The following is a 15,185-nucleotide window of genomic DNA, read 5'->3' on the forward strand; positions in this document are numbered from 1 at the left end:
ATGGTGGTGAGTGCAAGTGGAGTAAAAGTCCTGGTGTTTGTCTCAAATGTGGAAAGGCCCACGGTGGGGAATGCCGGATGGGGTCTAATGTGTGTTACAAGTGTGGGAAGGTGGGGCATTATGCCAATGAGTACAGTGCAAAGCCAGCATGTTACAAATGTGGCAAGCCAGGCCACATGGCGAGAGAGTGCACAGATGGTGAAGCTGGAGGTAGTGGGAGGAAGGATGCCGATCAAGCTAGGCCAAGAACTAGAGCCTACACGCTGACCCAAGAGCAAGCCAAGCAGATTCCGGATGTCGTCACAGGTACATTTTTAGTGAACGGTGTTTCCGCTTCTGTATTATTTGATTCGGGCGCAAACAAAAGTTTCGTAGCCACACCATTTAGTAAACTAGCTAAAATGAAATGTTGCCGAGTGTCTGAAACTTTTGCGGTGGAAACCGCCAGTGACACTTCGGTTAAAATAACAAAAGTGGTTAAGAATTGTAAGATAGAATTGGAAGGACATGAGTTCCCGATTACCTTGTACGTTTTGACCTTGGGAGGGTTCGATGTGGTTTTGGGTATGGATTGGTTGTCTGAGTTTGAGGCTCAGATAGTATGTAAGAGTAGGATTATAAGGTTAAAGTCATTGGATGGTAGCGCGGTAACGGTCTATGGTGATAAGGAAAGTTCTGGGCTTAATGTCATTTCGATGATGAAAGCCGAGGGTTTGCTAAGGCGAGGGTGTTGTGCCTACCTGGCGTATGTCGTCAACGCTACGGCCGAGACGAAAGAAATGAAAGATGTTCCTATTGTGCCCGACTACCCAGAAGTATTCCCTGAGGATCTTCCGGGGTTGCCACCAGAGCGAGAGATAGAATTTCAGATAGATTTAATACCAGGAGCCCAACCTGTCGCGAAAGCGCCTTACCGTCTAGCACCGTCCGAGATGAAAGAATTGATGTCACAACTGCAAGAACTCCTCGACAAAGGTTTCATAAGACCGAGTGTTTCCCCGTGGGGCACACCAGTTTTGTTCGTGAAGAAGAAGGATGGAAGTATGAGAATGTGCATAGATTATCGTGAGTTGAATAAGCTGACGGTAAAGAATAAATATCCGTTGCCAAGGATTGATGATCTGTTTGACCAACTACAAGGTTCAAGTTGGTTCTCACGAATAGATCTCAGATCAGGCTACCATCAGCTGAAGGTGAAAGAGGCAGACATCCCTAAGACAGCGTTCCGAACGCGGTATGGACACTACGAGTTCCTCGTAATGTCATTCGGTCTAACCAATGCTCCTGCAGCATTTATGGACATGATGAATAGGGTGTGTCGACCGATGTTGGATAAGTCGGTTATCGTCTTCATCGATGATATATTGGTTTATTCAAAGAGCGAGTCTGAACATGCTGAGCATCTGAGAGAGGTACTGGAGACTCTGAAGAAAGAGAAGTTGTATGCCAAGTTTTCGAAGTGCGCGTTCTGGTTAAGAGAAGTGCAATTTTTAGGTCACGTGATTAATCCTGAAGGGATTACCGTGGACCCAGCTAAGATTGAAGTGATAACGAATTGGAAGACTCCGCAGAATCCGACTGATATACGAAGTTTCCTAGGGTTAGCTGGCTACTATAGGAGATTCATCGAAGGTTTCTCCAAGATAGCCGCACCGCTGACCGGTATGACCCGAAAGTCGATAGTATTCAGTTGGGGAAAGTTTCAGGAAGAAGCCTTTGAAGAATTGAAGAAGAGGCTCACGCAAGCTCCAATCCTTACTTTGCCCGATGGCGACGAGGATTTCGTTGTTTGTGCTGATGCCTCGCATCAAGGGTTAGGTTGCGTGTTGATATAACGGGGGAAGGTGATAGCTTACGCGTCTAGACAGTTGAAGGTCCATGAAAGTACTTATCCGACGCATGATCTGGAGTTAGCAGCTGTAGTGCATGCTCTTAAGATATGGAGGAATTATCTGTACGGTACTAAGTGTACTCTCTATACCGATCATAAGAGTTTAAAGTACTTCTTCGAACAGAAAGAACTGAACATGAGGCAGAGAAGATGGTTAGAATTGATAAAGGATTACGACTGTGAGATTAGGTATTACCCCTGTAAAGCTAACGTGGTCGCTGATGCGTTAAGTCGTAAGAATGAGGAAGTCCTTGCAACAGTGAAGTCATATAAGTTGATCATGAACTCAAGTCTTTTTGAAGAAATCATCAAAGTGCAGTCAGAAGTGTTAGTAGACGAAGGGTTAGTAAAGAAAGAAAGGATTTATGGCCAGCAAGATGAGTTGATGGAAAACACTCATGGAGTTAAAACTAGATTTGACCGTATGTGGATTCCACGCCATGGTGATCTTAGAAGTCGAATCTTAGATGAAGCTCATAAGTCAAGGTACTCAATCCATCCTGGAGCTACAAAGATGTACCAAGACCTGAAAAGAGATTACTGGTGGCCAGGAATGAAGAATGATGTAGTGGATTATGTTAGTAAGTGCTTAACTTGCTTACAAGTCAAGGCCGAGCACCAAAAGCCTTATGGGAAGATGCAATCGCTAGAGATACCTGAGTGGAAATGGGAACACATCACCATGGATTTCATAACTAAGCTACCTCGTACAGCTAAGCAACATGATACCATCTGGGTGATTGTGGACCGTTTGACCAAGAGTGCTCACTTTCTGCCCATACGAGAGGCCATCTCGTCAGAAACGTTAGCAAGCTTGTTCATCAAGGAAGTGGTAACCAAGCATGGAGTACCGTTATCGATCGTGTCTGATAGGGATACACGGTTTACTTCGAGGTTCTGGAAGAAATTCCATGAAGCTATGGGGACGAGGTTGAACATCGGTACGGCGTATCATCCTCAAACCGATGGACAGTCTGAACGGACGATCCAAACCCTTGAGGATATGCTACGTGCTTGTGTTTTAGATTTTGGTGGAAGTTGGGATGATCATCTGCATCTGGCAGAGTTCTCCTATAACAACAGTTACCATTCAAGTATTGGTATGCCACCGTTTGAGATACTGTACGGTAGACGATGTAGAACCCCGGTGTGTTGGGGTGAGATTGGTCAGAAGGAAATGGGAAGCCTAGAAGTGGTTCAAGAAACGTCTTCAAAGTTCGATCAGATCAAAGCAAGAATGAAAGCCGCGCAAGACAGACAAAAGTCTTATGCAGATAAGCGGCGACGACCAATTGAGTTTAACGTTGGTGACAATGTGATGCTCTAGGTCTCGCCTTGGAAGGGGATTATCCGTTTTAGGAAAAGAGGAAAGTTGAGTCCGAGGTACATTGGACCGTTCAAGGTTGTAAAACGTGTGGGTGAAGTAGCTTATAAACTGGATTTACCCGATGAGTTAAAAGGAATTCATTCAACCTTCCATGTTTCTCATCTGAGGAAGTGTCTAGCTGATGACACGTCTCACGTGCCATTGATGGACATTGAGGTTGATGAACAATTGAACTACATCGAGCAACCGATAGCGATCGTTGACCGCAAGGAGAAGCAGCTTCGTCACAAGATTATACCTTTGGTAACAGTGATATGGAAACACCGTAAGGGATCAGATGCTACTTGGGAAGCCGAGGATGAGATGCGCAAGTTTTACCCTAGTTTGTTTATGTAATAGTTAGGTTTCGGGGACGAAACCTCTTTAAGGGGGGAAGACTTGTAACATCCTAAAATTTATAATGTTGAATAAAGAAAGTTATGTTAGTGATTTCGCGTTTTTAATTATTAATATCGGGTAGGAGCGGATCAGGGACTTGGATTAATTGAGATGGGTTAAATGGGAATGGGATTTAAGGGATATAAATATCCCCTAAACCCAAAAATATCTTCATTTACATCTATTCCTTCACACTTCCAAAACACACACACACCCCATACACAAGCCGACCGGCGGCCGAGATCCGAGAGAGAAGAGAGAGCGGTTGGTTGTGATTAAGCAAGGAAACAAGATCCAACAAGCTCAAAAAGGTAAGATTCTTGAACTTTTAAGTTTAAAGATCCAAGCTTTTTAGTGTTAAGTGACCGGAAATGGTCGGGAAGCGTAGTGGGTGATATTGAACCATAGCGGGGGTGTTAAAATCGCTCGAAATGTTGGACAGAAACCAAACAGCAGGCTGTCTGGACAACTTCGCCTTCATCTGGGCAACTTCGCCTTCATCTGGGCAACTTCGCCTTCAAGCGATGAACTTCGCCTGCAAGCTAAGTTCGCCTGATGACAAGTTCGCCTGAGGTTTAAGTTCGCCTGATGACAAGTTCGCCTGAGGTTTAACTTCGCCTAAAGCTAAGTTCGCCTGAGGTTTAACTTCGCCTAAAGCTAAGTTCGCCTGAGGTTTAACTTCGCCTAAAGCTAAGTTCGCCTGAGGTTTAACTTTGCCTAAAGCCAAGTTCGATTAGAAAATAAATTAAAAACCTAATGAAAAATGTGTTAAGACAGTTAATGGAAATAACTGCCCCTTGGAAATAGCTCGACCCCAGCCAGGGGCTCTGCCCCTTGGACCCTGCTAGGGGCTGCCGCCCCTAGACCCCGCTGCCAGGGGCGCTGCCCCCGGACCCCCGTTCGTTGTGGGTCATATAAAGATAGAAATACATTATGAGAAGTGATAGTTAATTGATACGTATACTTGTTATACAGTCAGCCGTGCACAACTGAAGAAAGGGATTACGATTAACGGTGAACGTAACCGTGTTCAGGTGAGTTTCTAGCCCCATTCCTTGTTATGTTTTCGGGGCTGTGTGCATACTTGATGTGTTGTTAATACATTTATCCTAAGTGATAAGTGTATGCCCTATGTGATATATGTGTTATGTAAGAATGATTGCTTGATGGTACGTGAACGATCTTCGGATATTGCACGTACTGTCAGGTTGTAACGCTAGGTATAGGTAAGAATGTTATGTATGTTATGTATATGAGCATGGTAGTGATAATAGAAGAAAGAAATGATAACGTATGGTTGTATGGTTACGAAAAGGGTACCGAACCCTAATAATACTCGAGGTATGATGTATGGTTGTATGGTTACGAAAAGGGTACCGAGCCCTAATAATAATTGAGGTATGATGTATGGTTGTATGGTAACGAAGTGGGAATCAAACCCTTCTAATATTCGAAAACTAGGGACCAGACCCTTATAATATCTGTGATGATAGGGACCAGACCCTTATAATATCTGTGATGTTAGGGAATCGAACCCTTCTAATATTCGAAAACTAGGGACCAGACCCTTATAATATCTGTGATGATAGGGACCAGACCCTTATAATATCTGTGATGTTAGGGAATCGAACCCTTCTAATATTCGAAAACTAGGGACCAGACCCTTATAATATCTGTGATGATAGGGACCGGACCCTTATAATATCTGTGATGTTAGGGAATCGAACCCTTCTAATATTCGAAAACAAGGGACCAGACCCTTATAATATCTGTGAGGTTATAGGGCGAAAGGCTCTTTAAAAAGTATGATTATGTATGTAAGGAAAGTATGAAGGTAAAAATGAACGTATGATTATGTATGTAAAGAAAGTAAGAAAGTAAAAATGAAGGTAAGAGCACTTAGGTGTATATGAAAGAAAGTTAAGAGATTAAGTATGAAATGTAAGAAGGTATTGTATGATTATGTGATTAACTAGAACTCACTCAGCGTAGCTGACTTTTAGTATGCACGCAGGTGAGTAGGATGAGGCAGCTCGCTTGAGGAGACACATGGCACTGAACAGGAGTCTGGCATCTGAAGACTTACGATGTTTTAATTTTAATGTTTTAATGTGGAAGACAAGGGATGTTTTGGGACAAGTTGTGAAATATTGTAATGTTTTATGAACGTTTTATTTTCCGCGTAAATGTTTTAATCAACTCTGATAGTTAGAACTGTGTTTATGAGTAAATCCAACACGAAAGTAGGGTTACCGGTAACGGGGCCTTACAGTTATACTGTTATGCGATTGATCAATCGGTATTAGGGTTAAGGTTAACTGAATATAGACGTTTACAATACACCAAACGATTACCTCTAATGACAATGTATGATGGCTTATCTGGACGTATAACTGGCGGCCTGAATACGATCAATCCAGCCCTAATCAAGTTGTATTAATGAAATCAGACACAGGGGAAATGATTTTGCTGATATAAGGAGGTTGTATGCGTGTTTAATTGAATTATTGAGTTCGTTAACATGTATAATGGGAACGAGGTGGCGTCGGCTCAAAGGACGAACAAGTTTGATCGATTGCGAGTTGTATATCAAAATTAATCTTGGGGTTTATAGTCGCGAGGCAGAAACAAAGGTTTGTACCAAATTAATTGAATTAATAACAAACATATATATTGATTTGATTCGTCTATAAGGTGGGCTTTCTTTATAATAGCAATACATATCAATTTTTGATTCTTTTCCTAATCAAAGACTTCGGTTAGGTCGGATATGGAAAGAGGATCAAGGCATATGATTAATTTCCTATTTTACGACGATAGTTGTGGTGCAAACAAACTAAACGGGTCGCGGTTGGCTAAATGGGTCGGGTTAAAGGGTTAATGGGTCACTTGTTTAGTATAATAAAGTATTAAAATTGTAATAATTGCAGTTTAGCCCTTGAAGAATGAAGGTGGAAACATAATGGGATGATAGTTCTTGTTTGGGTTATATTTGCCATCTATTGTATGTTTTAAGTATATAATATATAAATAATTAAGAATACTATTATAACAATAAATTAACTCGATAAGCTCGATAAAATTTCTCAAACATTGAAATGGATCGGGCAACCTAAAATGGAAAAACCGAGTTGTTTTGATCTTTTTACAATCTTCACAGACAGTTTCATGAACCTTTTTCAAGGACGTTCCTCCTGTGACCATATAAACTATGTTCACACCCACTTCACAAATCAATTGTTGGGGGACCACAATATATAAACCTAGTTTTTCACCAAATGCTTCTTGTCCGAGTTCATGGTACCGGTCGAACCGTTTTCCTGGTACCATTTCGTGCATTTCTACCATTTGCCAGAGTGTGTACAAGGTTATTACCCATTATAGAATTAGTATCACCACACCAGGTCCCCTGTTTTCAACATCAAAGTCTCCTGTTAGCATTTGAAAATAAAAATTTATGTTTATATTATTTTCTAGTGATATATATATATATATATATATATATTATAAAGTTTGTTCTTTTACGGCATCCTCTGATCAACGTTTGTTATGACAAATAATGGATTTGCATGAAACCGAAGTAAGTGTAACTGGAATAATCGACATAACCGAACTAGTTAAAAAAAACAAATGTTTTGGTTTTATGCTTTTTGAATAAGTGAGATTTTGGTTCAGTTTTGAGATTGTTATAACTAAAACCTGAACCAAATCAAAATAATGAACCTAACCCAAAAAACCAACAAGTAATTTACAAGAAACAAATCAAGGGTGTGGCAAAAAAGTTTTATGTCTAAATGTGTAATAATAAATTAATATTAATTTTCAATAAAAAGTTTTAGACCCAAATTTATTATTTTGGGCCATTTTTTCTGGCTCAAAATTTTCATGTTCAAATAGTAAAAGTGAAAAATTGAAGCCGAACTAAACCAAACTCATTGTAGAAACCAAAAACCAAAATAACTAAAACCAATCGGTTTTCAAAAATCCAAAAACCGAATTTTTGATTTGATTTTCAACCTTTAACCCCTTGAAGGCCATAGTTTATCTAATCTCATTGGTTAGCTTGATTATTGATGGTTCAGTGAATTTTCTGATAACAGGTTCTCACTTTTACCCAAAATAAAAATGTTTAGTTATGATGTTACATGCTCCGATCGAGAATCTTGCAAGTTTTCTACATGTAATCAGATTGATTTTGTATTTCCGTAGGTAATTTTCCTTTTTAGTACAAATAATATTTGGGTTATATTTATTATTTTATTATTGTAGAAGTATTACCATCCAAGATTCGACATGGCATACGGAAGACTTAAAACTCCAGCTCCAACCATGGCGGTTACATTGTGAAAAGCCGCATAATACCATTTTGCATTTCTTGATGAAGTAATTGGAAGCCAATCATCTATGGCCTTTTGCTCTGCTGTCCTTAAATCCTGTTGTCACATAATTATGGACACAATATTATTACACAAACAACATATTTTGTTTTCTGTTATGCTACATCTTTAATAATCTAACTTAGCTTAACATTTAATAAGATACTTACAACATTAGGTGTATCTTCTGTTTGACTCTTTAGGTCAACGGTCGACTTAGCATCGTCTGAATACTGAGTTCCCATGCTCTTTGCAACAAAGATGATATCCCGGGATTATGAAACAGAAAACAGGAGCGGTAGATGCAGTTATATAAGTACTAGGCTGCTTGAAATATCTGTTCATATAAGACGATTTGCCGGCTGTATATTCTGTATGTAGCAATTAGCAGGCTGTTTGTTATAAACTATAAGGTCTTAAGGATCTTAATCAAACATATCTTTGGAAACTACATTTGATGTCTTTTATGTAAACGCCAAATGTCGTGTGCGTATACATTGGACATGAAAGGGAAAGATGAATATGATGTTATATTTTAGAAACATTTGAATTAGTATTAGATGCATACAAAGCAAATGTTTTTGTCATATACCATAAAAGACTGCATTGTGTAAGTGTGTAACATTGGTATTGCTGAAATAAAATCATTTTTAGCAGATGTTTCTTATGTTTATTATCATATGCAGCCAATTCTTAACCAGGCCCAATTTACATCTTTAGCTAGAAGTAGCAATTTTAATAACATTTAGGCGATTCTGTTAACCAAACACCCCCAAAACAGGTTGGGTGGTGGGGAGATGCAAGAATGGTGGGGCCCAATCAACATTTCTTAATTTATTATATATGGTTGTTTAGGAGTTTAGTTTGTTTTATTTATTTTTTACTATTAAGCGTTCATCGGTCATCTCAAACCCTATTAACAAATAAAGTTAACGTCAATTAGTGAAAATGACGTAATGCTTTATAACTTTTCAAATATATAATGTTTTTTTTGTTTGTAATTATCCTAGTTTATATATGGACGCGACCAGTAAGTCGATATATACTTAAAGGACCAAAAAAATGTAATTTACTCTAAATAAAAATTATTTTTTTTAAAGTTTAAACAAGAAGCTGATCAAGACACTAGCTTTATTCTTCTATAGTATATAAGTAGCAAATATATTTGGGGTACAATTCACATCTACAAATACAAGTAGAAATATGTATAAACATATGCACACAAAATAACTTCACATATATAAAAATTATAGATAACAAAGATGAAATCTCTGTTGATATTTTCTTTGAAGCCACTTTCTTTCGTACGGACGCTCTTTTCAGACGTAACAATTCCCGGATGGCTTTTAATATCAACTTGGGTTTTCCCACATATATTTTTGGCTAAATCCTACACACGAGCCCGCAACTTGATGCTTATGAGAAAAACTCATATGTTTTGGCTTGAACAATAATCGATCTTAACCCGCCAATAGGTGATACAATCATCAAAGCAACTCCAAGTATAATACATATCTGAAATTCAATAAATGAGGTTTAATAAATGACCAATATGCACCAAGAATGTTTCTTTTGGATGTTAAGTGATAAAATGGTTATTAGTTAGTTACATACCCAATTGGTAATCCAAGATAAGCTCCACTTTCTTGGTTTAACTATGGACAGCCACATTATGCAAGGCAACTGAACAGAAAGGAACAATATTAGAACCATAAATCAAGTGTTTATACATTTATATAAAGAATATTAGGAAAATATGAAGTTGTGCTTACGAAGTATGTTGTCGGGGCGAATGCAAAACCTCCAAAGAATCCAAGTAAGCCCCCGAAGAACGGGAAGCAAATGGCTATGAACATTGTTAATGCTGAAAGTGAACAAATACGTTAATAGGTTGGCTTAAATCCTACAAATTTGGATGTGACAATCCTGGCCTGTTTATTAACAAATGGGTTTGATTAGGACTGTGTTTTATCTCACTCGGGGCAAATGGGAACGAGACAAATGACTTAAAGGTCACACAAACTCTGTTTTTATAGGACTTCAGAATGGGTCGTGACACAGACTTGAAAATTTTAAACAAACCCAAAAATCGTGTTACGCCCATGGACCCAAGCCAATAATGTATTTGTGGGTTGACATAGGCATGTCCATTTTAACCAAAAAAATAGTTTTTGCTGCATTTTAAATTGGATTTTAATAATCCATATTGAATGATATTGGCCAATAATAATCTATATTCATTTTAGCGCCACTGGCGGTCCAATTCAAAAAAGTTGGCCCCCAATGGCCCCTCGTTAAAAAGGACTTAACGACGTTTTGTTTTTTCCCGAATTTCAAACTAACTTTTTAGGGCTATTAATCGGAAGAAAGATGCGAGTCGAATGATATAAAACTTAGCTTCAAACAATGATCCAAACGACTTGAATTTGGTTAATTGTAAGTTCAAACACCCGAATTGAAGTATTGTTTCGTCATTTTGAAGCACTGTTTTGAACTAAGTTTTACACCAATCGACTCGTATCCTCCTAACGATCAAAAACCCTAAAACATTGGTTTGAAATTCAGAAAAACTATAACGCCGTTAAATCAATTTTAACGGGGGACCATTGGAGACCAACTTTTTTGAATAGGAATTATTATCGACCAATACCATTTAATAAGAATTATTAAAATCCAATATTCCTTAAATTTTAATACTTTACAACTCTAAACCTACATATTACTTTTACTTTTAAAGCATTTATGTTTAAACCATGTCAATTAATTTTTGGTATAATAAATAGCCAAATAGGTTAAATATTATGCAAAACACATTTAAAATAATAAAAAAATGAATGGGTTAAACACACGTGAACCCGTTGATTTAACACGAACACTGCGCATTTAGCTAAACGTGTTCCTAAGGTCAACCTGAAATTACCCCGAACTCGTTTAGACCAAACCCAAACCTACAGATATCATGTAGATTTGTGCTGTGTGGGAAATTCCCAACCATAGTTTTTTAAGCATAGAACATCTCATAAATCATAATGAACACCTTTTCAAAAATGGAGATGAGTGTTTTGCCCATTATATGATAATCTGGTGTGCTTACCAACATATAGATTCCTTGTGATAAACCGAAGCATGAAGCTAGGAGTAAACTTCAACTTCTTCACCAACACTGTTTCAATCATATCAAAGACCGGCATTGCATAGATCTACAAACCAAATAATAATATTTCAAAGAATATTTATAAAAATAGTTAATATAACACGTTTCACTACTAGCTAGCTTTAACTACTTCTCACCTGGTAACTACCAATAACGTGAATCACAACGAAAATATTAGCCATCGCGATTAGCCAAGTTGGCTTATTCAAACTAATAAGAATATTGTCCGAAACCGCGTTTCCATACATCCAATATCCAATAAGAGCAACCGGGAAATAGCATAAGGCAACGACTATGTAGGCAACAATCACACCTTTCCACATAGGGCCCTTTGATGGCTTTCCCGGCGTTGATGGTATTGTGGCTTGGATTTCCAACACCACATTGTGACCCGCGTAAGCGAATGCCACGTCACCTAGTGCACTAAAGAAGTTGAACACCGTGCCAACCGCGCTCTTAGGTTTGTATCCGTATTGCACGTCTGGTTGTACGCCCTTTTTCACTGCGGCCGACCATGCAATAGTGGAGTAACTGGATTCCAAGAGTAGTGTTACGGTTTAGTACGGGCGTAAATTACCAACCTGAGCCTGAGCTCGGCTCATGAGAACATTTCAAGTTTGGGCTAGGCTTGGTTATTATTTAGAGAGATTTACATATATATGTTATTGTAAACTTTTTAGATATAGTGAATATCCAATCGAAATTTAAAATATCATATATATCCTTAAAAAGTTAAAATAGCTATACCCATTTAATTAAAATAATACGGAAATGACCATTTACCCATTTTTTTTACTAAAACTTAAATGTTACCTTAAAGTTCTCTATTTACGTAAAGTTTATATTTACCCATTTTTATCAATAAATTATGTAATATATATTTTATATTAAAATAAACAAAATTATGATGTTTATGCAACTAATGGGCTGGTTCGGACACATAAGCCAAATCAAGCTCGATACATGAAGCTCAGGCTTGGCATGCTTATTAAACGGGTTTATTTTAGGCCCAGGCTTAGATTGAAGTTGATGATTGGAATTACCTGAGAGACATGACGGCTGCAGCCAACGAAACCCCAGATATGGAGTTGAAATTGGGGAGATGTGACAGAACAAAATGCACAGAAGCAAAGATCATAATAAAGTATGTAAGTTTGATGTCTTTGCAGTTATGTTTATCTTTGCAAACTAGTTCATGAAACTTATGCAATGATTTCCCTCCAGTCACCATATAAACAATGTTTACACTAACTTCTACAACCAACTGTTGTGGAACCACAATATATAGACCGAGTTTTTCCCCAAAAGCGTGCTGCCCAAGCTCGTGGTACCTATCAAACCGTTTCCCAGGTACCATTTCGTGCATCTCCACCATTTGCCATAATGTGTATAGAGTTATAATCCATGATATAACTAGAACTGTAACACCTGGACCCCTGAAATATGGTATAGGTTGGTTTGGTGTTTAATGTCTTACACGTAATAACAATAATTGAAAATGGTCATGGTAAAAGAAACCAACCATCCAAGTTCCGACATTGCATACGGGAGACTGAGAACACCGGCCCCTACCATGGCGGTAACATTGTGAAACGCGGAGTACCACCATTTTGCGTTTCGGGATGAGGTGATCGGAAGCCACGCATCGATCGCTTTCTCCTTATCAGTTCTGTTGTCAACCTGTTTATATAACAAAACCAAGAAAATGTTTATATAGTCTTAGATTTATGTTAATTTTTTCTTTAAAATTCTACTTGTTGGTTTTTATAACAGGGTTGTAGTTAAGTGGCAAGTTGTTGAGAATCAAAACCAAATCAACCCAGACCGTTGTTACGGTTTGATTTGATTCATGGTTGGGTTACTTTTAGCCCGGGTCTCTTTGACCAAGAAGTAACTTGCTGACCAACATATTGTCGTCAACTAGTTACTTGTTGGTCAATGAGATCCGTATGAAACTCTGTAAGTAACCCAACCATGAAATCAAACCGTAATAACAGTTTGTTATGATTTGGTTTTGACTCTTAACAATTTGGCTTTGGTTTACAAAAATTAGAAACTGTTACTGATTGTTTGATTTACGGTTTAAGCAGAAAACCCAGTTTAATTTGATCCGTAGGCATCCCATTCTTGTTATCTTTTCTCCTTTCTTTCTAAACTTTACTACAACCCCCAATATAAATATAAATAATATACATATATGGGTGCATATATGTGTGCGTGTGTTGTTGTGTGCACCTTTTGATATATTTTTGTGGTGGTGTTATGATAGTGATGCTAAATCTTGGTGGGCCGTAATCTTTCTTATGTCTAATGCTATTTTTTTTTAAATACGTTTATTATTACAAAACACAAACCAGATACCTAAATAATTAGATTTTATGATACGGATCCTTCATGATGCACAACTATTGGCTCCATGTTCTCTAGTCAATCCCATGTTTATTTGCATTAGTTGGTTAACTCTTTTATTTTAGTTGTTTCAATTTCTAGAAGTATTAGTGGGTAGTTATGCCACTAACCTATCTTCCTTATTTCATGCATATTTACGTTTCTTGTAAGCCTATAAAAGGCATATTTGGTTTTTAATGGAGAACATGAACAATTTGATCAAAACAAGTATCTTTACATTTAGTGTTATTTTGTTTTAGAAGGAGATTAGCCAATCTCGAACTTGACTTCTATCATTTTAGGTGTCATGCCTAACTAAGGCTAATATGTATAACCTATTAAATTTCGACCCATTTAACCTGTTTAGTCAAATAGATTAACCCACTAAGTGGGTTGACTTGTTTAGATGATTGAGTTACAATTATATGAATAAATATATAAGTAGTCTTGTACACCCTTCAAACCAACCAACTCATTATCAAGTTAATAGTAAGGCATGTTAAGAAGAGAACAAGGACAAATAAAATCAAAATAGCCATAAAAACTAATATGACAACTCTAATCATATAAAGACATCAACAGAAAGACAACCATGTTATTCATGTTAACTTCGAGTAAACATGGTAAATTCTGACACAATTTTTTATAAAAGTTGATGGTTGAGGAGACGATACGATACCTTGTCGTTATAAGGTTGATTATTATGCGTGTCCATGGTGCTGTCGTTAACCATTACGAGACACAAACTATGATAACCCGACTATTAGCAAACAGTCGATTGATCAAATGGATCGTGATCTGAGATTTGGAGTGGCGTCTAGATGTATATTTATAGATAAAGAGATGCAGCCATCTTTCACACATGAAGTCAAATGTGATTGCTATTTCCAGGAAATAATTGTGAAATCAATACATGTGCTTTGCTTTGAGTCAACTCTTCTCAAGTCTAAGAATCCAATCACAATGCTCAATGTCACATGTATATAATTTTTTTATATGTAAAAAATAATATTTGTTCATTGATAGTTATTATTTGAATTAATTGAAAAACCCTAGATAATTTGTTTTGTCTTGTAGTTTAATTACTAGAGTTTTTTAATTGTATAAAAAATATTATTATCAACTGATATTTTTAATAAGATCTATAGTATTTTTTTACTTACTTTATATCTAACATTTCAATGTTAAAACTTAATTAGTAGTTTTATTTTAATTTCAATTTAGTATTGATTATTGTAGTTTGATGTTTAATATATATATATATATATATATATATATATTGGAGTATTTTAATTGATTATTTCAAAGTAACATTTAACATGATTTACTATTTTTTATACTTTTTTTTCGAACTGTGAACTTTTATAGACAACGCCAATAAACCAAAAACACTTTTATACTATTTTTTATACTAGTAAATATTTTATTTTTATTGCTATTTATGCCTATACTTAATATTATACCAATTTAAAATGAAATCAAATATTTCATCAGGGCTGGCTCGGGCATAGGACAATATGGGCGATCGGCTGGGGGCAATTAATTTTTGAGGGCACAATTGTTTTTTTTTTAATATGTTTTTATGAAAAAAGAAATATGTGTATTTAATGT

General features: G+C 37.0%; 2 protein-coding genes across 2 annotated transcripts; both read right to left on the bottom strand.

Moving 5' to 3' along the window:
- Positions 1–6,792: 6,792 nt before the first annotated feature.
- On the bottom strand, positions 6,793–8,370 carry LOC143637062 (lysine histidine transporter-like 2). The gene is made up of 3 exons (XM_077104527.1): positions 8,203–8,370; positions 7,935–8,089; positions 6,793–7,065 (listed from the first exon to the last, which is right to left on the bottom strand). Exons 1-3 carry the CDS (start codon positions 8,275–8,277, stop codon positions 7,035–7,037), a joined length of 261 nt encoding a protein of 86 aa, XP_076960642.1. The 5' UTR covers positions 8,278–8,370; the 3' UTR covers positions 6,793–7,034.
- A 1,024-nt stretch (positions 8,371–9,394) lies between these two features.
- LOC143637061 (lysine histidine transporter 1-like) lies at positions 9,395–14,393 on the bottom strand. The gene is made up of 8 exons (XM_077104526.1): positions 14,254–14,393; positions 12,709–12,866; positions 12,230–12,622; positions 11,324–11,717; positions 11,127–11,232; positions 9,805–9,896; positions 9,647–9,715; positions 9,395–9,547 (listed from the first exon to the last, which is right to left on the bottom strand). The coding sequence occupies exons 1-8, from the start codon at positions 14,305–14,307 to the stop codon at positions 9,449–9,451; spliced, it is 1,365 nt and encodes a 454-aa protein (XP_076960641.1). The 5' UTR covers positions 14,308–14,393; the 3' UTR covers positions 9,395–9,448.
- Between the last annotated feature and the right edge of the window lie 792 nt (positions 14,394–15,185).

The sequence above is a fragment of the Bidens hawaiensis genome, unplaced genomic scaffold, assembly GCF_021521415.1.
Source record: "Bidens hawaiensis isolate Kalapana, Puna unplaced genomic scaffold, B.hawaiensis_p1.1 tig00008105_1, whole genome shotgun sequence".
In the NCBI taxonomy this organism is placed as follows: domain Eukaryota; kingdom Viridiplantae; phylum Streptophyta; class Magnoliopsida; order Asterales; family Asteraceae; genus Bidens; species Bidens hawaiensis.

What these genes read in the sequence shown, in the direction of transcription:
- LOC143637061 (XM_077104526.1), bottom strand. Translation starts at nt 14,307, where the DNA reads ATGGTTAACGACAGCACCATGGACACGCATAATAATCAACCTTATAAC. An exon ending in ATCAACCTTATAACGACAAG is followed by an intron (nt 12,867 to 14,253) that starts GTATCGTATCGT and finishes TTATATAAACAG; the next exon opens with GTTGACAACAGAACTGATAA. An exon ending in TATCTTGGATTACCAATTGG is followed by an intron (nt 9,548 to 9,646) that starts GTATGTAACTAA and finishes ATTGAATTTCAG; the next exon opens with ATATGTATTATACTTGGAGT.
- LOC143637062 (XM_077104527.1), bottom strand. Translation starts at nt 8,277, where the DNA reads ATGGGAACTCAGTATTCAGACGATGCTAAGTCGACCGTTGACCTAAAG. An exon ending in CAGAAGATACACCTAATGTT is followed by an intron (nt 8,090 to 8,202) that starts GTAAGTATCTTA and finishes ATGTGACAACAG; the next exon opens with GATTTAAGGACAGCAGAGCA. An exon ending in GCCATGTCGAATCTTGGATG is followed by an intron (nt 7,066 to 7,934) that starts GTAATACTTCTA and finishes TGTTGAAAACAG; the next exon opens with GGGACCTGGTGTGGTGATAC.